Raw genomic sequence first — 26,980 nt, forward strand, 5'->3', positions numbered from 1 at the left:
TTTTGTTGTTATTCGCAAGGACCCCGTCGTGTCGTCGTGGGGCGAGGTGTCTATGTGGGTGCCTGTAGCGAGGCGGGGAGAATCTGGTTTTGCGGTGTGATCGTGGGCGTGTTTTTTCGTCGTTGTGGGACGACAGAGATTGAAACAAACAAAAAATCTCAAGAATTTGAAAACGTCACGATTGGTGCTGTTCACCTCCGCGAGTGGTCTAGATGGCGATTCTAATTATTATGACTAATAACAATGGTTTTGGAGGAATCAATTAATTCAAGTTTGTGGACACCCTGGTGGTGTTGCTACACGAAATACATGTTCTGTGGGAGTTTAAGACAAGAGAAACAAACCATGCGTCTGTTTATCTGCAGTTATAGCAAACTGCAAGCCTGTGCATTTCATTGCAGGTTTGGTCACGTTTAGATAGGCAGCTGTGCCTGACGTCACATACTGTAAAGCCACCGCTGTTAATTAGTACTGAAGGCAAGAGTTACTTATTTCATTATTGAAGAGTTATTTAAATTTTCCCCAGCATATGGCACTTTCCCATGACTTTATCTATAACTTAAGCAACATTCAGTGGTTGAGATACCAAACAGGAATGATAGAGCCTGTGGACGCCACAAGAAAGAGGAACACTTGGAATGACAAGAAGAGCGAGAGAAAGGAATGAATGGATCAGAGAACGAACCCAAATATGTGGCGCCATTGAAAAAGAATGAAAATGGCAACGGGTCGGACACCTGGCAAGAAGAACGGATCAAAGACGGGGAAAGGAAGCTATTGAATGGATCCCAAGGGATGAAAAAAGACCTGGAGGATGGGAAGATGAGCTCATACGCTTTGCAGAAGCTGTAAATCGAAGCCAGTGGAGACATTTTGGGGAGGTTTCATCCAGCAGGGGATCGATATAGGTTGATGATGATGATGATATAAATATATAATCAAAATAATGTAAGTGCAGCCGTTGTAAAGCGCACTACAGCTGCTGAAGGAGTTTTTAAACCCAACGCCCTGGAAGAACACGGCGCAGGCACACCGAGGGTTAAACCTCAGGCTACAGAACAGGTCTGAACTGCTTCCTCCATCGATAATCGGGAAGCAGGACAAACAAAAAGTATTAATGGATCAAACAGAGCCGTATGGAGAAGCCTGCCAGATTTTCCTCCATCAGGCTTTGGATGGATTGATCCTTAACCAAGGAAATGGTGCCACCTAGCGGTTCAACAACAGGACATCACCAACTGCAGGACCAGGTTACCGTCAAGAGGCCAACTGGCATCGCATACCAACATAGCAGTAATCTTTGACGCCTATCCTCCAGGTTTCATAGAAAACCTCCATTCAACCTGTGGTTTGATATCGTGTTAATCTGGACTAACGTAGGGAGTAATTGGTTCAGTGAGGGAACTGAAAACTTGTTTAGACAGGAAACCAGATTACCCAGTAGCTCTAAAAGACTTGGCAGACCCCAGTTAAGAGGTCCAAGGTGAAGCTGTGGCACATAGCATTACAGAAACAGAAATGGGAAGAACCAAGATGGCTTCTACACTAATTTTGCTATTTATAACAGCTTGTGACGAGCAGGGGAACCATTAACCAGGTTTAATAATCAACCAGTCAATGTTTTCTTAAATGTGCTCGATGTCTTCTAAGAACAGGACTATCCAGTATTTATGCGAAGAAATACAATAGTAATTAATGAAACAGTAGAAAACCCCAACAGCTTGTGCCAGAGAAGTGAAATCTCAGTTTTGCAGCAACACAGATGTCACCTGGATAATGGTGTGTAAATATAGCAGGAAGTAACCATATGCTGTGAGATCTGAGCCTCCGTGCTTCCAGGCTAATTTTGACTTCTTATTTTGCGTATAAAGCGCCCCAAACCATGAAAATGAGCAACACCGGCATGGCTCTGTTCTTTCCCAATAAAAACAGAAGCAGTGCCTGTATTAAATCAATAACGCAGAATCTTAAATACACAACATTTATTTAGGGCGGGTTATGAAAATATATCCACATTCCTCAGTGCTATAGATTTATTTAAAAGGAAGATTCGATAACATGGCCATGTACAAACTGAGGAGGAATAAAAAATACAGAACAGCTCAAAACATCATTAGCACATTCAGAGTCGAACCTTGAAAATGACTAACATTTAAGGTGCTATTTAACATTTGTTTTTAAATCAAGCATTTTTTATTTATTTTTTAATGTGCACACCAGTACAAAAAGTAAGATTAAATCTTCTGGTAAACATAAAGTGCAAGACACACATTTATTTTATTGCCAAAACGGCAGGGGAGGGGGGAACTATTGACAAATTCGATGCAAAAACAAAATCCGATCGACTCTTCATTCTTCGACTTTCGTATGGTGGCCCGGATGTGCAAACCACAACAGCAAAAAGAAAACCGCAATTGCAAAAGGGAAAATGCAAAAAAAAACAAAAACAAAAGGACAAACACAAAAACAAAAAGGCAGGACTGTAGATGTCGCAATTCCGTAAAAAATCTTTATGTTTTTGTCTTGTTTTATTTTTTTGTTTTTCTTTTTGTTGTTGTGTTTTGCACTTCAGGGCCACCGTACTGTTGCTGTACTTTGAAGTCAGAACTTCATATAAGCATGTGAAAAGGTGATACCTGGTCGAAAACCGTGAATCGGGAAGCAGGAATGACTGTAAAAACCGGGAGAACATCTGTCCTTTTTGTTTTCTTTTGCACCAAAAACCAAATCGCTCCAGAAGAGGGCAGAGTGGATGGGATCTCAGCTCACTGGCAGTATTGCTGCAGATCCAAAAATTGCTTTAGGGTGTTCGACTTCACATCTCAAGTGTTGTACCGCTGTTGGGGATTTTCTTTTCAGCTTTGCCAGCCCTTAGGACTGCGTCAGAAAGAAGCACAAGCATCAGGACAAAAACAAAAACAAATAATCTCAGAATTATTGTGACTCTGGGCCGCTGTCAAAGAATGGTCCCTTCAAGACCTGTTTTGGGCGACTGTCAGAGCCATGGCAATTGAAGCCAGCACTGAACTCTGGGAGGGGGAAAGCGGAGGCAATTGTGGTGGAACAGGCAACAGAAAATGTGTCACACTAATCAAATGCTCTGGCAAAACAAAACTGAAAACTGAAAAAAAAGATCGCCGTTACCAATTCTACTTGATAAACAAGGATTTGACAATTTTCTACAATGCAATGCAAATTAATTTTAACATTAATTACTCATGTCTGGGCTGGATAAAAACTCCAGTTCCTTAGAGGTCCCAACATATATATATATATATATATATATATATATATACTGCAGTGCGAGAGACTGGCAGGGATGAGTGGTTAGAGTGGCCCCTGCTGGGCGTACGTGTGGAAGTGCATCTGAGGTTTGCAATAAGAAGCACCAATGCTTAGCTTGCAAGGGTGTCCGACCCGTCCAATACTCTTAACGTCCTTTAAGTGCTGAAAACCAGGTTCTGGATCCAAACATTGTTGGTTCTCTGCTGCCTGGCCTGTATCTGGAACCCTGTGGAGCACCAGGCGTTAGACACACTGTATCCCCACATCTCCAGATGGGTTATTTTAAAAACAGATTTAAATATCCGTCATAATAAGCAACAAAAAAAAAAACACCAGAGACTCACACGGACACAGAACAGGGTCTTGGCCTGAAGGAAAAAGTAAAATACTCTCAAAATAAGTGCCAGTATTTGATTCTTGCACATTTCCTGGATGTGTCTGCAGGGGGGAAGAAAGAGAAAGAAAATAAAATCAATACAAAATAATTCTGCATTCTTTCTTGTAGTTCCCTGGAACCCCTTTTCCAGTAGGCGTCTTCCACCCCCAGCTGAGGCAGAGGGGTCTGGTGTCTGCTGAGCCGGCCGGGGCGGGCGGGGGTCGTGGCTGGCTCCAGGAGGCTAGCTGCTGCTGCTGCTGGCATGAGGGGTGGGCGAGGGCTGCTGTGCCACGGCCACTATCTGAGGCTGGGAGGCCGGGCTCAGGCTGAGCTCCAGGCAGGGGCCGCCACTACCGGAGTCCTGCTTCAATCTAAATGCTTCACCCTGCACCTCAGGGCATGCGCTCGCCTCCCTGGACTGCGGGACCCTGCGGATCACCTCCACCATGGCCCTGCTGGCCTCCCAGCCCTGGCTCTGCTCGGCCGGGTCTCCCCTCACCAGCTCGGGCCCCGTGTGGAGTATCAGGGGCCCCTGGCTGTCCATCCCCGGCCGGTAGACCTGCAGGATTTGGCTCTTGGGCTCCTCCGGGACAGTGAGGTCCACCGTGTCCTGGAGCGGCTGGACTTGTGGATCCAGCCCGGGTGGCAGAGTACCCAGCACCCTCACGTCATGGTCCTGGATCATGACCTCCAAGATGGTGGTGACAGAGGGCTGGACGGAGGGCAGGGCCTTGTGGATGACCCCTCCGGTGGCGGTGGTGGCGGCGGGGGGCTGGGCATGTGGCAGTGGCCCGGTCTCCTCCGGCCGCGACTTCCTGGGACGCCCTCTCTTCCTCTTAGTTGGCGTCAACCCTGCCTCGCCCACCATGTCTTGCGCCCGCTTGGCCGCGGGGCGGGGCCTGGGCACGGGGCCCGGTGCAGCCCCAGCAGCCACGCCCGGCACCCTCTCCTTCTCGGCATACGGGAAGCTGACTGTGCCCGTGGGCAGGATCATGTTGATGACGGGCAGTGGCGTCCCCTGTGGCTGGGGCAGCGAGGTCATGGCAATGGGCAGGGTCACCTTGACGCCCGGCCTCTCCTTGGGCGCCAGCGCGGGGGGTGAGGAGCGGGCTGGCAGCTGGACCTTGTCTGGGACGGGGGTGCGTGGCAGCAGCTGGGGGAATCGCTTCATCACCGCCTCCACCTGGGAGTCGCGCCCCCCCGGACGGCCGCCTTCCACGCCCTTCGCGGGCTTCTCGCCGGGGGACTGCTTGGGTGGCGCTGCCCGGTCGCCGCTGTCCTTATCCTGCTGAAACACACAGCGCCGTCAGATACCCCGCAACTGGACCCTTTCACCTCGCTCAGTTTGCCCTGCACGGCCGGTATGGTACCTTGGTCTCTGGGCTGTTGCCTTCGCCCTCTGGCCCACTGCCCTTGGGGGGAGGCTGGCTCTTCTTCACCCCCTTGTGAGGCTTGGCAGGACCGCCTGTGGGGCCAGAGGAGAAGTGAGTCAGATACACGTTCTGGTCAGAATGGCACAGCACTGGTATGAGGGGGGGACACGTATTTGAGCTACACGGCAGCTAGCATTTTCTTTCTATATACAGTTAGGTCCATTAATATTTGGACAGTGACACAAATGTAATCATTTTGGCTCTGTACGCCACCACAATGGATTTTAAAGGAAACAATCAAGATGTGCTTTAAGTGTAGACTTCCATCTTCCAGACATCACCAGATGCTGGGTTTCTTCCCTGGTGATGCTCTGCCAGGTCTGTACTGCAGATGTCTTTAGTCCCTGCTTGTTCTTGTGGTGTTTTGCCTTCAGTTTTGCCTTAGAATCAATCAGAGTGATAGCAAAAACATTAGGTGTGGCCAAATCATTTATTACATTCTTCAAAAGAAAGAATGCACTGGTGAGCTCAGGAATACCAAAAGGCCAGGAAGACAATGGAAAAAACTGGGGTGGATGACAGAATAATTATTTCCCTGGTGAAGAAACACCCCTTCACAACAGTTGGCCAGATCAAGAACACCCTCCAGGAGGTAGAGTATCTGTGTCAAAGTCAACAATCAAGAGAAGACTTCACCAGAGTAAATACAGAGGGTTTACCACAAGATGGAAACAGGAAACAGGAAGACCAGGTTAGAGTTTGCCAAAAAACATCTAAAGAACCTGTACAGTTCTGGAACAACATCCTATGGACAGATGAGACAAATATCAACTTGTACCAGAATGATGGGAAGAGAAGAGTATGGAGAAAGGAAGGAGCTGCTCATGACCGAAGCATCCCACCTCATCTGTGAAGCATGGGCATGTATGGCTGCCAGGGAACTGGTTCCCTTGTATTTATTGATGATGTAACTGCTGTCAAAAGCAGCAGGATGAATTCTGGTGTTCAGGGCTCTATTATCTGCTCAGATTCAGCCAAATGCTTCAACACTCATTGGCCGGCGCTTCACAGTGCAGATGGACAATGACCCGAAGCATACTGTGAAAGAACCCAAGACATTTTTAAGGTGAAGAAGTGCAATGTTCAGCAAAGGCCAAGTCAATCACCTGACCTGAATCCCATTGAGCAGCATTTCACTTGCTGAAGGCAAAACTGAAAGCAAAACAGCAAGAACAAGCAGGAACTAAAGACACTGCAGTGCAGGCCTGTAGAGCATCACCAGGGAAGAAACCCAGCATCTGCTGATGTCTATGGGCTCCAGACTTCAGACAGTCATTGACTGCAAAGTATTTGCAACCAAGTATTGAAACTCACAATTTAATTCAGGCTATAGTAACCCTTTGGAGAATGAGTTATATTATGCCACTCCTTGTCTGAGACTTTTCTTCATGTATTATTATTAATATTGCAGACATATTCAGTGCACAGTGTATAAGTCTAGAATATAATACTATTTAAACGATCACTGTGAATGAAATACGTCAAAATAAACATTTATTGATGACATTATTGACATCTATTCATGATTTATTGTGGTATTCCTTAAACTATGGCAGGTTTCAGGGATTTTCACCAGTATGCAGACATTTGGAAGGTTGCGTTTCGTGATAAATAGTTGTAATGTGTGATTCCGTACACAATTTGCAGAGGCCGGCAGATACTAAGGCAAAATGTTTACAGTACCCCATGGCAGCCATATAGTTTCATCCAGAACTGTGCAAGCTCCAGAATTTAAGTTATAAGTTCAAAAGGGGGTACGCTTTTGGACCCAGGGAGCGGGGAATGTACCGGTACGTACGCGACAAAGGGTTACAACTAACAGAGAGTAAAAAAGGGTTTTGCAGTTTCTTGTCTGTTACGAGGGGAAAACACTACAATGCCAACTCCATTTTTAGACAGAAATCTCCGGACGGGGGCTGACCGGCCAGTGCGGCGGAGGTGATGAGCTCGGCCTGGCTGCAGCGTGGGTTCACGATGTGCTCCTGCACCAGGAAGCGGGCGATCTCCACCACCGTGTCGAAGGAGCGCTTCAGGATCTTCTCGGCCCAGTCGCAGATCAGCTCGCAGGCCGCCTCCGTCACCTCCTGCTTGTAGGTCTGCACCAGTTCCGTCAGCTCCGACTGCACAGGCACAGAGGAGGGAGGGAGAGGAAGAGAGAAAGAGAGGGAAAGATAGTGATAGTGATAGTGTTTACACAGCCATTTCTGATATGGATCAAATGTATTGATGCACTTCATCTGGGTCAGTGGTGATGGATCAGCTGGATCAGTGGAAATGGCAATTCTACACTGCCATTTGATCCGGATCAGTGTTGTCATGTCTACACTGCCTAGTTCTACCAGATCAATGGTTTTGGGTCTACATTGTTATTTGATCCGGATCAGTGGTGTTGTGTCTACACTGCCATTTGAGCCGGATCAACTGTCAGCCACCACAGGGGTCTTCGCATGTGCACTAGCACGGAAATCCAAACTTAACTATATGCATGTATTCAATTAGAACACAGAGCTCTATCAAAAACTGTATCTTGTTACAAATTACTCTAACAAGTAAAAACAACGCACTTGCATATTTGTATGCAACCAAAGCATTTAAAAGGAAAATGCAATTATTATATACTCCTGCAGCAGTGGCTTACGGGAGGGAGCCCAGTCTGTGGCCGAGAGGAGGTCCAGAGGGGAGAGAACCTTACCGGGTCGTTCTTGAGGTCCAGGTTGGGAAGCAGAGGCATGTTCAGCACCGTCTTCCTGCGGATCCCACTGTAGCAATATGTGGAAGCGGCGGGTTAAGGACTTTTACCGGTCAGTGTAATAGCTTGATTGATTGATCGATTGATTTATTCATTCACAAGTCAGGTCTGACTCAAGTTGAAACTCAAAGGATATTTGGACTGTCCTCGTCCCCCCAGCCTCCGCGCTTTGATGTTGGGGAAGATGTCCCGGATGATCTTGCCGAAGTTGGCCGCGCTCAGGGTCCGGTACTGGAGGTTTTCACAGTATCTCCTGGACGGAAACACAACCAGATAGGATCCTTGGATAACTCAGTTATTAATGGACACCAAACGTGCACGATGGGGCGAATGGCCTCCTCTCAATTGGACACTTTCTTGTGTTCCTATGTTCTAGATGTTCTCGAGAGGAGAAACCACAACGACACACGCTAATATTTGACATCAGTCTACACCAGAACGCTACAAGTGATCCGTGGACATTGTGTGTGTGCGTGAACGTGAGCGATTGTGCACCTGTAGGTCTCGTACACGTCCTGTTTGGGCAGGCAGGTGTCGGCGTGCTCCTCCAGGTGGCTTCGGATCCAGTTGCAGGTGTGCAGTTGGTCGGCTGTGCTGAAGGAACTGGAGTCGCTACTGCTGCTCAGTACACACGACACGACGCAACACAACACAGCAAAACACAAAGACCCAGAGTCAGGACAGCATCAGCCAGAGACTACAGCTTACAGACGTTATATGTCACCTCAAATGCCCCACCCCTGAAGTCCTTGTTGTTTTCTCCCACAGGCAAGTGACACTCTGAGCAGGGACAACAAGACATCCGTGGTCCCTAGACTATGGAACGACCCCCCTAAGGAGATCAGACACAGCGATACCATTATGATTTTGAAACCGATATCGATTACCTCTTCTCCCCCGCGCTGGGGCCGGAGGGCAGCTGCAGGTACAGGTAGAGTTTATCGCTGTCAGAGAAGCGCTGCACGTCTTGCTGTTGAGAAAAAAAACAAGAGCGGTGAGAGAGGAAGTGCTTTTTGACCATCTCACATGGTTCAAGGTTCACTTACGAGACCAGAGACTCACCAAGATGGAGTCCACTTTAGCCTGGATATTTTTCCTGTAAAAATAAATAAATAGAATGATTACAATAGTTGTATGAGAGAAGAAACAACCAAAAAACTATTTAATAATATGGCAAGGCTCCAGAATACATTTTTCCACTGGTGTCACTAACTTTTTCAGCTAGTGACACCAGCAACGAATTTGGAGACAACAACGTTTTGCTGTGATGCCACGTTTAAGTTGCAGATCAACTTTAAGGGTATAATAACCTTATTGTGTGATTTGTTATGAAATCAGAGTGTATGAAACAACTGTTAACTAACTAACATACCGGTAGTTAAATTAACTAACATTATTACTTGTTACAGAATATCTAGTAAAATAAAGGCCTTAGAAATCTAATACAATTTCAACAGTCACTTTTGTAACACTTTTACTTACTTGTCGTTATTATTATTGACTAACTACTCTCTCCAAGGTAACGACAGAATTTTTCAGTATGACTGTACATTTGTTAATATTAAATAAACAGACGGGTGACAAATGAAAGGAAAAACCTGAATAAATGAGTGGAGGAACACAATGAATGCAGATGCCTCCAAACAGGTGTACTGCATGATACAATTAAGCAATTAACATCCTGTCATGCTCTGTGGCATGTATACAAATGCTGAGCAGGGCCAGCTGACCTTGATTTTGGATCACGATGGCAAGAGGAAAGGATCTCAGTGACTTTGAAAGAGGGGGGGCACTATTGGGGCACAAATGGCAGGAGCTTCAGTCACACAGACGCTCAACTGGCTCGTGTTCGGGACGAGTGCATGTGTGGGACACCAAGAGAACAGGACCGGCCTGACTGCTGGACCCCTACAGTGAGGGGGTCCGGAGGCTCTGTTATGCTGTGGGGGGCATTTTCCTGGCATGGTTTGGGTCCACTTGTCCCCTTAGAGGGAAGGGTCACTGCAAATCATGACAGAGTTATTCTGAGTGATCAGCTTTATCCTATGGTGACACATTTCTCTCCTGATGGGAGTGGTCTCTTCCAGGATGACAATGCACATCCACAGGGCACGAGGGCTCACTGAATGGTCAGATGAGTATGAAAATTATGTGAATCATATGCTATGGCCTCCGCAGTCACCAGATCTCAACCCAATTGAACACCTGTGGGAGATTCTGGACCGACGTGTTAGACAGCGCTCTCCACCATCATCATCAAAACACCAAATGAGGGAATATCTTTTGGAAGAACGGTGTTCATCCCTCCAGTGGAGTCCAGAGACTCATAGAATCTGTGCCAAGAGCATTGAAGCTGGTCTGGGACTTGTGGTGCCCAACATCTCACTGAGACACTTTATGCTGGTTTTTCCTTTAATTTGTCACCCGTCTGTATATATAACCAGAGTGGATTGTTTTCTCTCTCTAGACTTTCCTTCTAACATCCAGAGTTTGAACATAAAAGTAAACTACTACTGTTGCCCTGGCATTTCTACAGCTTTCCATATAGAACATGTTTGCGATCTTATGTTGTTTCATCATTTATGAACACATACTATATATTAGTTTTATTATTAGCCTGTCAGTCAAAATATAGTTTACCATAACATAACATATATAGTTTCCTGTGGTATACTAAGTGTGGTTTCATTCTAACCCATATTATCGATCATAAAACCAAGACTAAATGCCTAGTTAGACATAGATGAACTTTAATAACAGTGAAACAAAATGCCACCGCACCACAACTAAGCTGCAAATGTAAATTAAAATAGTCAGCGTTGTTCAAAACATAACGTCACCAATGAAAAACAGCGTAGCCATGCAAGAAGTACTTGATACTAAACATTGTATAAAAACATGTACTTTCGAATAATAACAAAAATAAAGATTTATAACAGAAATGCAGCCAATAAATAAATATTGAGATTTTTAGATAGAGGATCGTTGACATATTTTTGGCAAGGAGAATGTTGTCATGGTTGCAAACACACACGCACACACTGACACACACACACACACACACACACAGACAAACAAACACACACACACTGACACACACACACACAGACACACACACACACTGACACACACACACACAGACACACACACACACACACTGACACACACACACACACACAGACACAGACACAGCTTAGTTTTAAGCGGAGAAGTAAACAAAACTACGAATCTCCTACTAGATTCTGCAATTCACACTGGTGCGACCACGGATATTTTTTTTTGTTTCGCTGGACAGACAAGTGGTTGTACACCCTGTAGGGTATGGATGATTCAATAAGAATATGTAAACAAAAAAACACTTGTTTATTTAGCTTATTTGTTACTGGGTTTCCCATAACTGGAGGAGATGGTGTTCACTGGTGGTGCCACTTCCTGAAAGTCCTCCCCGCGATAGATTGCGGTCAAAATTGTTAAAGATCCAGTGCTGGGTACGAAGGAGGACATTTATCAGCACCTCTCAAGGCAATGTAGGTCTCAAGGTATCTTCTGGTTCACCCCACAGACCTCTGACTCAAGGAGGGATGCCGTGATTGCATCCAATGACACCCGCCCCCCATCCCATTTCCACTTACGAGATGCTGCTCTTGAGTTTGTGCACCAGCATGTTGGGCTCCGTGTCGCCCTCCCCCGCCGCCAGCGCGCCCCGCTTCGAGCTCACCGACCGAGGCCTGTCGTCCGCCATGGCTGCCCCCCGTCACCGCCGAAACCAGCATCCAGGGGTCCCCGCCGCCTGCCTGAGAGGTTCCTACAGCTGGAGAGGGGAAACGGACGGTGAAACATCGCAATATTGTCCCAATTTCCCCGACTGATTCCATCAGCGAATTAGAAATACTAAAGTGTGTGTGTGATTATGGATGGGGGGGCTTTCCAAATTTTAATCGGTGGAAAACTAATCTGCTCGCTTCAGATGGTCCCAGAGGAATCTCTTAACTTAGAAGAGACTTCCGATGGCCCCACGCCAAGCACTGCCTGCTTTAGACCGAGAGAATATCATCCGATCCTATTTTGGAAACGATGACATGAATGGCTATTTCTGCTACTGATCAGAAACATTTTACGAGGCGTCATGCACGAGAAAATAAAAAAAATCAATAACTAGTTCCCATTAGATAGACAGTTTCAGACGACTAGAATCAATCTGCAGCCTGGCTGGGTCATTCAGCATAACTAGTTTGATTACGGTTGAACTGGCAGGAAGTGATAGATAATGGAAATATCTCAAATTGAGGCAGTGGCTGAAATCCACCCCCTACAAACTAGTTTATTTATTTATTATTATTACTTAGTCATATTTTACTAAGTCGGACCCCCTCTGCCACATTATTCTGTAACATTTGATTTCTCATGCTAGAGCAAAAAACGTTTTCAAAGTTCTTATATTACCACAAAAAAAAAACACAACTAACTTTGAAAATGAAAAATATCACACGGGTCGAACGCTTTCTGGTCCAGGTCAAACAGGTGTGTGTTAACTTATGGTTGTTCGGTTCCTTTTTCATTTTGGAAACTTTATTTTATTTATTTATTGCTTTATTTTTATTTGTATTTTTTAACAGAAAACAGCCTAGAAATCGAAAGACAACCCACGCAACGGCCACGCCCACTACAGCCACATCCCTCTCCTGACACTTCCTTCAAACAGCTAGAACAGGGATCGAATTACAGTATGACGTCATCGACGCGAACTACAGAAACTCTGACGTAAGCGACGTGACGTCAGGTCCCGTACTCCCCCGAGCAATGGCGCGGATTTAATATGACACCGGCACAAGCCCGGCTCCGTTACAGCAGTCCTTATATAGCCAGGCGGCCGGGCATGTCCTGAATACCGACACACACACGTGTACTGTCCCACCCCGGCAGGAAGCGGTGCCTTGGTGGCCCCCCACCACCCCCTCAAGTTCAACCAGCCATTTTTGGGGGAAATAAAAAGCTAGAGCTCATGAGTCAGGTTACGCACTTGCACGTCGGTTCCCGTCTGCGATACGTTTAAGGTGGTGCAGCACAACTTTTTCCCAGCATGTGTCTGTGTGGGACCTGCAGCAAAGTGTGCCACGGCCAGGACCACATGCGGGATTAGACTCTGTGCCCCGCCCCGGCTCGGTTCGTCTGATTAACACATTTAAACCAGTTTGCCCCCTTGCATTCACACTAAACCCACCGTTGTACCCGCTGACGCTAGACGAGCCCAATGCAATGAGCCCCGTCCAGCAGCGAGTGCTGGCTGTCAGGTCCGCTTCAGCCGCGCTTCTCTCCCGCCACTGTAACTTTCATAACTGCGCGTCTGAAAGCTGCTTTTACACAAAACACGTGTTTTATCACCACCACATTATTGTATTTTAGATTTGGCAGAAAAGAAAAAAGAAAGTACCTGACTCAAAGCTAGTGAACACTGCAAAAATCCCCTTTCGCTTTTTTTGTGATTGGACGCCTGCGTGGTGTCTGCCTGACTACTGAGTAAGCGCGATTCCCATTGGCTGCCGCTTGCTAGTCTGCTCGGATACAGAGCGCTGCTTTAAAGCCATTGGTCGGCGGGTATTATTTTTCTCTGACGCTTTATTGTGATTGGGCCGCCGCCGCTGATCTGCCCAGTAACTGAGCCCGGGGATCACCCGGCGTAATCTGCCTAGTAACGGGGCGCTGATTGGCCGGTGGAAACGGGAAGGGTTCTTGTGTGTTCGAGCTCAAGGTTTACTGCGCGGACAAATTTAAAGGCAACGATTTCATTTTGAATTTCAGACACGGACGACATAGTCGTTTAGTAAGTAAACATGTTAAAATTCCCGTTGCTTTGGACTTTTAGAGAAAATATGTGATATTTAAGGGAAGTGCCGAGCTGACAAGCAATGACAACACCACAGAATTATGACGGCATTCTTCCATTTTATTTCAGCATTCATTTCACAAATGGTCACAATATATTAGGATAGGGGTCCCAGTCCTGCAAGTTTTCCAGATCTCCTTAAATCAGTGGTTCCCATTCTTGTCCCAGAGAAGTCTCTAACCTGCTGTTCTCAGTTACTTAATTGAACCCTTAATTGATCTAATAATTTTCTAAATGAGAGCCTTTTAATTACTTTAAACAGTAGAGGTTTTAAGTATAGAATTGTATAAAGAACCAACTCTTATTACAAAATGTAAAAGTCAAATCTAAGCAGATTGTTACTCCAATTAAGGTTCAATTAAGCAATTAAATGAGCTTGGTTGGAACAAAAACAAGCAGGATAGGGGCTCCTCCAGGTCCGGGGCTGAGGAGCAGCGAGACAGGATTGTTTTGTGGTAGATTATATAATGTGTAATACAGGAAGTGCTGATGTCAAGATTGGGACAATGGCTCAGAATGTGTGAATGATACAAATGGCAACAAGGGACATATTTAAGGGAATGTTTTAAATCAAAAGGATAAAAGTATAAGCGGGTACCGACCATGATTGAAAGCTTTAAAGCAGGCCGTTTTTCACGATTTTACTCCGATTTAAAGAATCCTGAGCTGAATCACAGATTTGCGTCATTAAACCGCTGTGATTGGTCCTAGCTCCTTAAACAGAGGGAGCAATCTGCACTGAACTATAACATTCCCTGAGCAGTTTGAAAGCCACAGCTTTTTAAGCAGGGAAAATTACAAAAAATGTTATATATGCAAATCAGCGATTTCAGCAAAGCGAATCATCCCAAGGAGAAGGACTGGGGAGGTCCCTAGTCATAAAAGTAGCCCTTGAAGCAGGAAGTGGAATGTGATCAGCCAACACCCACCCACCCTTCACCCCGCCCCCCCGAGGCTCAGAGCCAGATGTCGGAGGTGCAGTCGCCCCCAGGATAGCGGACTTCATGGGCCAGAGCCGGACCCTCGGGCTCCCGGCCGAAATCCACCAGGAAATTCTCATTGAGCTTCAGCCCACCCTTGTCTGTGTTCACGTCAATCTGGAGCATAACGGAGCCCTCCCTGGAGAGAGAGAGGGAGTGAGAGAGATTTTAGTGTGTATGATATTCATTCCAATTTATCTTGTCATGTTAGGTTTGTCTTGTTTGTATATTACATTTGTATCTGCTTTGGCAATACTGTGATTTGGTCATGCCAAAAAAGCACCTTTGAATTTGAGAGAGAGAGAGAGAGAGAGTGAAACAGGAGAGAGAGAGATGACATCGCACTGAAGAGCCAAATAACCCAGAGAGAGGGAGGTGGAGTCAATGAAAAGGAACTGACTGAGCTGTTGCAAGATCAAGAAAACATCTTAAAGACGCACACGCATGTTCACACTGGCGAGACGAGATAAGAATCACACGCGGTCCTGTAATCAGAGCGGCTTCTTCCTGCCTGACAACCATATATGGCCAACCTCGAGGTCTAGTATGATGCATCAGCCCAAAACTGCTGGCTGAAACCGGTTCTTATCAGAGGCTGTTCTTGCGAGCTGAACTGCGGCACAGTAACACAAATCTCACCGACACAGACGCGCATGGAAAGCTCAGACTCAAACCTCGAGTCAGATTTCACATTCGTTTTTTTTTTTTTTTTGGTGGCGTCCATCTACGACTGAGACGTTTTGATTCCGCCCCAACATGGTTCTGTACTTCACCTCAGAAGGAAAGTGTACCGCGTGTGGGACGAGCTGGCTGGCCCTTTGCTTCGACACCATAGCAAGTGCCGATGCCGTTCAGAGAGCATACAGACACTCCTATGTTTCTTAGGCCGGGAAGTTGTTCGGCTCTCCGACATCTCCCCTGCGCTCCCATTCATCGTCCTCTCCCTGTGCCAACACTGTGTTTAGTCCCGGCCCTCCACCCCCCCAAAACAGGGGTCTCAAACTCAATCCCTGGAGGGCCATGTGTTTGCTGGTCCTCAATGACTTAATTGGTCTAATTAATCAATTAGCTAGATACATTTAAACACCTGTCCAGGCCCCGGGATATTTTATAAGCAACCGTACCCAATGCACGTTGAGACCATCAACTGTTAAATACCTCGCAATATAGTTTTTAAAAATGCCAAATTGAATACTTAATTAGACAATTAAGTAATTGAGGACTCAGTTGGAACAAAAACCAGCATAAACATGGCCCTCCAGGGATTGAGTTTGAGACCCCTGCTCTAATATGTAATTCCGAACTGTTAATTGCATCTTTCAAAGGCAGATTGTGTATATGCAGTATAAATGTTTATATGTACTGTATTGGCCTGAATATAAGTAAAACAAATAAATTAAAAAAAAAAAAAAAAAACTTTGAAATAAAATAAAATATATTCTATCCTTCACAGACCACAGAGTAAAGACCAGGCTGCTGCTGAACGGACAAAACTGTGCATTCAGTGAAATGCTTGCTTCAGAAAACCTACCTGCAGAGATCGAAAAAGAGTCAAATATCAAAAGGGATTGAGAAGAAGTTTATGATACAAATCTTAAGATCGGGGTAGTGAAGCTGAAAGCATCAAATAGTTGTCGTGTTGCTAAAATCACTGAAAGCAGATATTATACAATGGCGTGGGAAAACCAAACAAAAACAAAAAAACAGCTGCTTAAAAAAATGCATGGCCTCATGGGAAATCCTTTCATTGGACCTAAAAGCTGTGTTTTTGTGTGATATTACCATATGGGAATACAAACCTAGATTTTTGGCTTCACAGCTTCAATTCTAGACCACCTCGGGCCAATACGGTAATATACAAATGCAAATATATAAAACAGAGTCGGGAACAAAATGCCCGGGGGACCCACTTGATGAGGTCCGGGTAAAACTGCCGGTCCCAGCCGCTGTACAGAGAGGTGGTGACGTACAGCCGCTTCCCGTCCAGGCTCAGCTGAATCATCTGTGGACCCCCGCGGACCCTCTTCCCCTGCGAGAGAGAGAGAGCCACAGTCAGCCCAGCGCACGCTCAAGGAGATTAAGTTCTGGTCTCCATACATTTATTTTAGCTATCACGTCTCTTAAGGATTTTACAAATATGGGTGATTTAGTTTTATTTGGGGACAATACGCTGAAAGCGTGTATATATTATTTTCGGATTTTTGTTTTATTGTACGCTTGAAAAGAGTGTTTTGGCTCAAGTGACTTCCTGGTTAAATAAAGGATAAACAAAACCCTTCTCCGTATCTTCAGAGAGCTGGACAACCCGAAGGACAGAATCCAATTCAAATACAAGATCTTTACTGAACCAAGCCCCCTCCTGAGGTTAACCGTGGGCATGGAGAGCAGGGGGTGATGGGAAAATGGAAGGTGTCACTTTACGCAAAGAGTGGTGGGGGGCCGCAACACACATCTCCAGAAGGTGCGCAAGATAATGAAGCGGCAATTTCATAAGAGCAGATCCATTCCACAGTGTGCCTACAGGAATATATGCACCCAGTTTCCTAGAGTTAAGCTGCAAAAATTAATCTGTATAAATTGATATCCTGAGACTTTAAGATTAGACACTGCCCCCTACTGTACAGGCATAATCATAGCAGAGGAGGATGAGCGTCTAACCTGAGAGATCTATGACCAGGCTGATTTTTATTATGTTTTTCATGAGTGTGTAAATATAAAAAATGTGTTCAAATGTTTTAATGTTTGCCCTTCTGCATGCAGTTCCTACCTTCACCACAAGGGGCGCCGGCTGACTCTCAAGCTCGGTGTCCTGCAGCACTCTGACGGGGCTGTCGTTCAGGATGCTGCCGCCCAGGAAGACCTGAGACACGCCGACACATTCGAGACGCTCATTTTGATTCATACACTGATACCAGTGAAAACATGTCCTCACTATTCTTACACCAGCTCGCTGCCTTGCCCGCTCTCGCCCCTGCCCCTTACCTGCCCCACCAGTTTGGGGTGCCTGGTGTCGGTGATGTCATACTGGCGGATGTCTCCGTGCAGCCAGTTACTGAAGAACAGGAAGCGGTCGTCCAAAGAGATCAGGATGTCCGTGATCAGACCTGGGGGGGCACAGACACAGCTGGTTAAAACGCAGAGTTATCAGGATTGGAAGCCAAGGTTGGAATCCCAGGAGTGGAGAACTGGTCCAATACGCCCACAAGGCCCCCACGGACACAATCTCTTTCGCTCCCACGACAGACTAAACAACCCCCCCACCTTCTCTCTCTTCCACTCTTCCTCCCCCTCTCTCACCGGCCTCTCCCCCTCTCATCCTCAGTGCCTCAGCCCTGTCTCTCTCCCAGACTTCCCAGCGGCTCACCTGGCATCTCCGGCAGCATCCATCCCTCCACCTTCTTGCCAGGGACGCTGAGGACCTTCTCTGCCGCCCAGTCTCCCTTCTGGAGAAAAAAAAAAACAAAAAAAAAACAGCGCAGTCCTAACATCCAGGGTTCCTCCCCTCTAGGCCTTCATAAGACTTTACTGCAAACCCTGCTCCAGTAAAAACTGAACACACATCTGGACTGTCGGGCAACATGGTCCGCCCCTGCATGGAGGCCGGGCCACCCTGCTCAGCTACCGAATCACTTTTGTCGTCATTTTTGCCCTCTGCTTCGATGCTCCTTACCGGGGTCTTGTAGAAGCGGAAGACGCTGGAGTTGAGCGCACAGCCCACAAAGCCCTGCGGGGCGGCCGGGTTGTGCAGAAAGCGCACCTCCAGGGGGATGGCGCCCTCCTCGCCCAGGTCCAGGGTCTGCAGCTTCTTGTGCGTGGTCCAGTCCCACACGTGCAGCCGACGCCCGTAATGCCCTGCGGGAAACGTGCACAAGCAGGTTTGGCAACAATTGTAGTCCTTGGAGGTTCAGCAGGGAATGGACCCAAGACACATCCCAGTGCCTAGTCCTAGCCCCGTCTCTGCTAGTAGATGGGCTATGTCTGGACTGTGAACCCGATTGTCACACAGATGTCCCCCTAATCTTCGCCAGCTCAAGTGGACAATAGAGGCTGCTAAATGACTGGAAGAGGGAAAGCCCAGGGTGCCACAGGAAGGGATCACAGGAAGGGATGCACGGGTGCCACTCACCGGCCTTGACGTCCTCTGGGTTGAAGCCGTTGGCCAGGGCCTTGGGGGCGCCCCACTCCGTGCTGATCATCACGTTGTGCCGCGGCTGGTACCAGAAATCGTAGCCGAAGGGGGCCGCCTCCCCCGGCAGCTCCCAGTTCCCGATCACCTCAAACGACTGCCCGTCCAACAGGACGAAGCCCCCTGGGAGAGAGCGACAGAGCAACTTTTTTTTTTTTAGTTGTTAATAAAAGGACTAAAAGTAAACACCATCAATATATACAGCGTTTTTTTGGGGTTTTTTTTTTGTCATTTTTGAGATTAACCCCCAGGTTCCTCCTCTTCCTGTTTCCCCCCCCACCCCCCCCGACACAGCACACACCCTCCCACTACCACACCACCTCTGCTGAAAACTATGAAAATCATGCACAAGAGTATAAAATGCAAAAATCGACCTTCACTCTAGAAAATTAAAAAACGCAGCATCACCACAACATCACGAACACCGTGGCCCTGCAACTTGTTCAGAAACCCTGTTCGAAATCGGTGTTCGAAAGTGAATGATACAGAACATATAAAACAACCCTCAGTAAAACGAACATCTAAAGAATTAAAAAGAATGTGGCACCAGCCGAGTACAATCCAAAAAAAGATTAACAAACATCTCCTCAGAGTCTTGACTGGCAGCTGGATCAACTCTGTGGATCGTCCCGTGGCCACAATGCCGTGAAGGACCTGCCCCTGGAGGTCTCCTGAACACTTGGGGAGGGGGGGAGTTTATACAATGTTCTCCATGCGGGAGCTGCATCGTCCACCAACTGGAGGGGCTCGCTCCAGTGAGAGACGGAGGCTGACTGGAGAGCAGAGGAGTGGAGTACCTTCACACCCTGCAAGTACAGGGCCCGCCTGTCTACTGTACGGAACTGCAGATGTTGCAACATCTCGGTGTTAAAATAAAAAAAGCCTCCGATCGGTGCAAACAGCAGGAGCCACCAGGAAGGAGGGGCACACAAAACCCTGTGTGCCAGCGCCCCCTGTGGACAGTGCACAACACAGCACCTCCCGCACTCTAGGAGGGAGAGAGACCTCAGCCAGCCGCAGCCAATGGTGACCGTCCTAAAAGACATGCAGTACCTCAGCGTGAATGACCCGAAGCAGCCCCGGGGGAGGATCCAAACAGGCCAGCCTGTGCCAAAGCATTGAGGCATCCAAATCGTTTATGACAAGAGCCCTCCGGACCATTTTTTAACATTGTCCACCAACCCCTCCCAGTTCTTCTGTTCACACTTGTTGCCCCCCAGGAACACCCCTAGCACCTTCATGCCAGTTCTCTCCCAATGCTGCTGTTCTGGCAAAACTGGGGCACCTACACCACTCCACTGACCCACGAGCCAAGTGGTGCACTTCCCCCAATTCACTTTAGCAGAAGAAGCCTTTCCAAATATATCCAAACTGTCCTTCACTGCTGCCACATCAGCCTGATTAGTCACATCATCAGCATAAGCGGACCGTTTAAGAGAAGCAGTGGGCACAGAGGGCAGGGCCAGGCTGGTTAGACAGGTACGCAACAGACAGAGCAGGGGAACATCCCAGAAAGAGGGCAACCCTGACGAAACCACACGCTGTACTGGAAAAGGCTTGCTCAAGCTATTATTCATCTTCAACAGACTAAAGACCTCCTCATATAGTACTGTGATAAATGAAGTAAACATCGGTCCGAACCCAAAAGAGTCCAGCTCAAAGGCAACTCCTGCTCCACCAAACATCCCTGAAGAACCGCCATCAAGTACTCCCCCAAGATCACCCACAGAGCTTTATAAAACTCTTTCCAGGTCAAAAAAAAAAAAAAACTTGGTGGGGCCATCCATCTCTCTCGACTGGGTGAAGGGGGTGCGGACCCAAGGACCCTGTACTTGCTCCCCCAGCATCCGCCCCAATGTCTCTCTCTTATGCCTCAAAGACTGAAAAGCTTGTGCATCACTTTGTGTGCTAATACTGCTATCAAGTCTCAAAATAAGATTTCAAATGCCAAACTAAGTGTAAACCATAAAAAATGGTGATCAGAGAACATGGCCGAAACAACACAGCTACATTCTCTTGTAGAAACGCCACATTCACTCCTTCCGGAACGAGAAACTGAAAAAGCTCCGTCCTCTCAACAGCATTTCGGCAGCCGTTACTGTTAATTGTGCCGATATGGAGCTTCGCCATAGCAATACAGAAGAAAAGCAACAAGCACGTTCTAAAATAAGTATTCCTAAAAAGACCAGCAATCAATCTATATAGATGTATCAGTATTCAACAGTTTGGCAAACTTTACTAGTTTCTTTAAACGAAACCGCTTTCTCTGGTCTAATTCCTCCAAAGTAGCTTTTTCCAAAGCATTTTTAATGGAGAAAATAAACGACGGAATGTTAGAAAAAAATGCATTCAAATCCAAATCCTCAAATCCTCGCTCTCCTTTCGTTTCATCGGTAAACGCAACCAGTCTGTCAACTGAATAAACCTTACTCCTACCTTGCGAGCCGACTGGAACAACGTCCCCCTACGTCGCGTCCAAAAACACCTCCTCATTTCCCACAGAGGACACATTGTCCTCACCAGAGTCCTCCGCGTCCACAACCTCACCCTTGTCCACACCAGCAGGATGCAGTCCCGGGGTATCGTCAGCAATAAGTGGAAAATCATCGCCTCCCAGAGCCGGCCACCCCCGAAGATGGTCAAAAACACGGGGAGCCCTTAAGAACCCCGTCCACCAAGAATTACCACAAAGAAACCGAAAACAAAGGGAAAAATCCCCACGAAGCAACCACACCGTCCACTCTCACAACCCTACTCTGCCTGCAATGACCCCTCCCACAGAGAGAGGGGTCCCTGAAAGGAAGACCCCCAACATACACGGGTCCCGTCCCCCCCGGCGCTCACCCTTGCCGTTGCCCTCGGGGTCGCCCATGGTGCTGATCATCACCTGCCCGCTGCCCAGGCAGTGCGAGGTGTGGGGGTTCGCCAGACCACACTTCCAGTAAAGCTCCGTGGGCTCCACCATCTGAGAGAGAGAGAGGAAAAGGGAAAAAAATAAAGAAAAAGAAAGGAAAAGATTGAGAGAAAAAAAAAAAGGGAAGAGAAAGAAAGGAAAACGTTGAGAACAAAAAGAACGGAAAAGAGATTGAAAGAGAAAGGAGAAGATTGATGGAACAAAAAAGAAAGAATGGAAGAGATTGAATTAAATAAATAGAAAAAAAGGAAGTGAGATTGAGAGAAAAGGGAAGAGAGAAAGGAAAAGATTGAGAGAACAGAGAAAGGAAAAAGAGAAAGAAAATGATTGAGAAACAAAAAAGAAAAAGATTGAATTAAATAAAAAGGAAAAAGGAAAAGTGAGATTGAGAGAGAAAGAAAAGGGAAGAGAAAGAAAGGAAAAGATTGAGAGAAAGATAGAAATAAATACATAAACCTCTAAATATTGACCATACCCTATATATCTGTGTCCAGTGCCCATGGGGGATTTGTTGAATTAAGACAATGTTTTTATTATTACAGCAACTGTAAAAACCAAACCCTGACAAACTGTAGATGAATACCGACATAAAACCTTAAAAACACACAAAGTCCCATCCCTCCCTGTCTGCAGAGGTTGTCCCGGGACTGGACGCACACGCCCGCTCCCACACACCTCGCGTGCCCGTGCTCTCGACGAGGGGTACCTTGTGCAGGCGCGGGGCGCGGGGGTCGGTGCCCACGTCCACCACGTAGACGCGGGAGGAAATGAGCGCGGGCAGGATGAGCCGGTCCCGCTTCTTGGAGGCGTCCTCGTGGCAGCTGCTGCAGGCGTTCCAGCCCGAGTGGTGCAGCTCGTCCTTCAGGTTGGGCATCGGCAGCCTGTGGATCACCTGACACCCACACCCGTGTCAGAGCCGCTGCTTCCAACGCCCTTACCCGACTCAAAGACACAAACCCACAGGACATTCCCAAGTCGGAGGAGGAGGGGTTCCATCCGTCCAGTAAATTGATTAATTGGACCAATTCATGGAAGCCCATATGGGGGCCATTTAGGGTCAGAGGTTACCTGGCAGAAGGTGGCCGATTTGGGGTCCACGTCCACTGTTGCTAGGTAATCGGGCTTCTGGATGTCAGTGTTGCGGTAGATGCAGGGCACATAGACAATCTCCTCTCTGGGGCCTGGACACAACACAACACAGAGATCCAGACACAGAGACACGGAAACACACAGTCAACCAAGAGAGAGATCCATACAGATAGACACAGACATGGAGACACACAACAGACAACCGAGACACACATGAAGACACAGAGATCCAGACACGCAACAGACAACAGACAAAGACACGGAGACACAGAGACAACCAAGAGAGACAGAGATCCAGACAGACAACAGACACAGAGACACGGAGACACAGTGACAGAGAGAGACGGACACCGGTCATCTCCTGTCCTCTGTTGAGTTTTCGATGTGGTCGTCTCAATACAATTATGGATACAGTGTACACGTGTATCAATGCAACAGTGTGAAATAACTAAAGCTGCCCAGTCCCCGTCCCTTCATGCGTGACGGCAGCAGGAGACTTTCCTCACCTTTCATGGCATCCAGGGGGCTCTTGTAGCCCGGTCCGCATTTCCCACACTTTGCTGTGGAAACAAAAACACACAGGGATCGGGATCGGGACAGCCCAAAGATGGCACCAAAAACTGCCGCATTTAGCACTGGCCACCTCAAACAGTGATTTGTGGGAAGAAAAAACGAAGATATTATATAAAGGACATTTTATTCGATTACCTCAGTGGATAATTTGATTTGTCAATAGATCTATGTCTATAGCCTGTGGTTACCCTTGGTTAATACAGAAGAGTAATGAAACAGGTTGTTTAGGCACAGATCTGGACATTTTTTATTTGACATGGTTTTCTTCAAGATAAAGGAACCATAAAAACACCTTGATTGTTTGAATAAAATGTTGGATTAAAAATTAATCTCGGATGTCCCTTTATAAAGGTCATTCAAAAACACGCACACATTCAATGCATTGCTAAAGTCACAATATTTACTTTTTCTTTTGATACTTAAGTACACCTGAAAGTAGAGTGTAGTCAGTTTCTGATGGGAGTATTTGTACTTTTACTCAAGTGTAACTTCCAACTACTTTTTACACCCATGGAGGAGTCATGGTGGGGGTGCTCTGTATTGAGACGGTCTTGATTTGGTCACCCTAAATGCTGGGGTGCACAAAGCATATCCTTCCCCCAACGTAGAAAAAGTTGGCACACCCTCGCCCCCCAGGCACACTGAGACAGGGAGCACATAAGATTAAATAAAAACAGATTATAACACCTATAAAAGTATTTCTAAGTCTATGGCAATAACCATAAAGTGTGAGGATGTTGCGTCTATTGCAAATACATGTTCCCACGATGACAACCCCAGTATTTGCCAGTGTAGGTCCGCAGATCTGCACTACACAAAGCACTGGTTCAAATGTGCAGATCTGTGCAGAACTGCAGACACCTGCGCTACAAAAAAAAAAAAAAACACGTTTCTTAAGAAATTGAGCGGAATTTGCAAACAGTAGCGACAATAAGGGAGCTTAGGAGCCACAACTTTGAACTATAGGCCAGTGGTTCTCAAACCTGTCCTGGAGTACCACCTGTCCTGCTGGTTTTTGTTCCAACCGAGCTCTCAATTACTTAATTGAACCTTTAATTTAAGTAATTTGATTACATTTGACTCTTTTAAAATTGTGTAACTGATAAAAAGTTGGCTCCTTAATAATTTCCTTATACAATTTTAATAGTAGGGGTTTTAAGTTAAGTATAAAACTTATTAAAAGGCTCTGCTTTAGGAAATTAGTTCAATTAAGGGTTCAATTAAGTAATTGAGAGCTCGGTTGGAACAAAAACCAGCAGGACAGGTGGTACTCCAGGACAGGTTTGAGAACTACTGCTATAGGCTCTGCACACACACACACAGCAAATTATAATTATGATAGTTTTATTACTAGGACAAAATGTCGTAATGTCCCACAATGCTGGTTTACGAGTATTTATATGCATGCCGTTATGGAAAGACTTTGGTCTTCCTATTGAACTAAGGGAAGGAGTTGAAAAGGTGTCTGAAGAAGCGTCTGCCTGAAAGTCTGCAGATCGGACATTTGTTTTGTCGTCTCGGCGATGGTTACATTGTTGCAACAAGATGCATAACACCGCATAATAAATCGTAAAACAACGTCTGCTTGGTTCCTTGCGCTCGTTTCGGGGTTGCATGTCAAGCTTGGAAAAGTGACACAAAATAAACGAATGCATAGACAGAATAGCACGGGAAAAAAAAAAAAAAAAACAGCCCTGTAAAGACTGCTGAAATGCATGCATCTGCTTGTGTGCACGCAGGCACGGAGTAAGAAAGTCAAACGCACAGCAATAAGAAATCCCAAAGTGCTTCGTCTCTGCAACATTATATATATATATAAACTAATCAAATGCATTACACAGATCAACACACCGGCAACAACATGAGTTTATGAAAATGCAAAATGAGCGGAACCTACCCATTGCTGCAGGATCTGAGCTGCTCTTCCAGTTGATGGTCTTAAAGTAAAAAGAAAATGTTGTGATCTGTGCGGTGCGGACTGACTGTGCAGAGAGGGGGCGCCACAGTGACGTCACGAACGGGCCAGCCAGGGGGCGTGGTCATGTAGATACAGGGAGCCCTACTCTGGCGTCTACATATGTGTGTGTGTTTAATATAGGCCAACATGTATATGAACTAGAATAATATTTAAGATTTTGTTAATGCAGATCATGTCAATTGCCATAGATGCGCCGTGGGATCAGCTGGAATACATTGTATGCATTAAGTGAACATCATACCGTTCATTATTTCGCTTTCTTATAGATAAAAAAGCGATGGGAGATTGTTTCCCCCAGTTAAATGTGAGTGGTATGGCAGTAATTCGGTTGATAATATTTGCTTCAGTTGTAGCCTATAATTAAGTGGTCTGGTGAACTTTTGCAATCTTTTTATTTTCTCGATTCTGGTAGGCACGTTTTTTGTGTGTGCATATTTCCAGATGGTTTTGGGAGTAGAAGGTTCAAGGGAGACCAAAACAAAAAAGAAAAAAAGAGAAAGAAACAGCTGGTTGATTAATGTGTTTATTTCTTTTTTTTTTTTTTTGGAAGAAGACCAAGTGCGCTGACTAGGCGTTTTCCTGTTTTTCGAAATGGGTTTATCAGACACGGGGGGTTGGCCAAGGGTGAATGTAAAACACAGAGCACACAGAGGACAGGAGGGGATACAGCCACAACCCCCTTATGGCACTATTGAAACACACGACCCCCCGCTTTAGAGATCATATCAGCATCTCTAGACCAGGAGGGGAGCTGGGGGGGGATTGAAAATGGGTCAAATATGAGAATAAGAGTCTGTTTTCCCCCGCATATCAGGTTCAAGTAATTGAGACCTCTCCTGTTTTGTATGATAGTGTGTAAATAGCTTTAAACAGCAGTGTAAGTAACTTAAACTTGTTGGTGTTCATTGTTACTTGTTCTCTCACGCCATGGAAATAACTCTTTTATTTGGATTTACACAGTGGCCTATTGTATAAGAAAGTTGGTGTTCAGCCCATGTGTCTTTTATCAGTAAAGTTAATGACGTCGTTTCCTGGATAGTTCTATCGCTTTTCTTATAGGATTCATTTAAAACGACACAAATATGATTAATCGTTTTTACGTATGATTATTTAATCGATTCATATTAAGTATGTAACTATTCATTTCTGGGTTGGATGGACAGCAGTTCCCAACCCTGGTCTTGGAGGACCACCTACCCTGCTGTCTGTTGTTGAGCTCTCAATAACTTAATTGAACCTTAATTGAAGTAATCATTTGCTTAGATTTGACTTTTAAAATGGTATAACTGATACAAAGTTGGTTCCTTAATCAGATAAAAAGTTCCTTATACAGTGTTATACTTAACATAAACCCCCAACTGTTTAAAATAATTAGGAAATTATTAGTTCAATTAAGGGTCCAAATAAGTAACTGGAACAAAAAGCAGCCGGGAAGTGTACGGCTCTGCTACAATGTGCACTTTTGCATTAGTCGAGAAACGAAGCAACCGAAACACAACGATGAAGGCGAAGTTTCATTTGATACCCGCCACA

The 26,980-nt window shown here is 46.1% G+C and overlaps 2 protein-coding genes across 4 annotated transcripts; both read right to left on the reverse strand.

Annotated features, from left to right (window-relative positions):
• Window positions 1–1,967: 1,967 nt before the first annotated feature.
• On the reverse strand, window positions 1,968–13,324 carry rfx5 (regulatory factor X, 5). Of its 3 annotated transcripts, none has more exons than XM_066721419.1 (10): window positions 13,065–13,324; window positions 11,476–11,654; window positions 8,906–8,939; window positions 8,731–8,813; window positions 8,339–8,461; window positions 7,976–8,096; window positions 7,787–7,861; window positions 7,016–7,214; window positions 5,032–5,126; window positions 1,968–4,946 (listed from the first exon to the last, which is right to left on the reverse strand). In XM_066721419.1, the coding sequence occupies exons 2-10, from the start codon at window positions 11,583–11,585 to the stop codon at window positions 3,903–3,905; spliced, it is 1,884 nt and encodes a 627-aa protein (XP_066577516.1). In that variant the 5' UTR covers window positions 11,586–11,654; window positions 13,065–13,324; the 3' UTR covers window positions 1,968–3,902. The 3 variants fall into 3 exon arrangements, with proteins under 3 accessions (XP_066577516.1, XP_066577514.1, XP_066577515.1); XM_066721417.1 differs by having other exon boundaries at window positions 1,968–4,949; XM_066721418.1 differs by having other exon boundaries at window positions 1,968–4,949; window positions 13,275–13,315.
• Window positions 13,325–13,766: 442 nt separating this feature from the next.
• Window positions 13,767–25,480, reverse strand: selenbp1 (selenium binding protein 1). Its single transcript, XM_066721421.1, has 12 exons — window positions 25,367–25,480; window positions 23,403–23,456; window positions 22,876–22,988; window positions 22,514–22,699; window positions 21,738–21,858; window positions 18,834–19,016; window positions 18,378–18,559; window positions 18,072–18,150; window positions 17,690–17,811; window positions 17,475–17,567; window positions 16,618–16,736; window positions 13,767–14,846 (listed from the first exon to the last, which is right to left on the reverse strand). The coding sequence occupies exons 1-12, from the start codon at window positions 25,368–25,370 to the stop codon at window positions 14,684–14,686; spliced, it is 1,419 nt and encodes a 472-aa protein (XP_066577518.1). The 5' UTR covers window positions 25,371–25,480; the 3' UTR covers window positions 13,767–14,683.
• Window positions 25,481–26,980: the final 1,500 nt, after the last annotated feature.

Source organism: Amia ocellicauda, chromosome 14 (assembly GCF_036373705.1).
Source record: "Amia ocellicauda isolate fAmiCal2 chromosome 14, fAmiCal2.hap1, whole genome shotgun sequence".
In the NCBI taxonomy this organism is placed as follows: domain Eukaryota; kingdom Metazoa; phylum Chordata; class Actinopteri; order Amiiformes; family Amiidae; genus Amia; species Amia ocellicauda.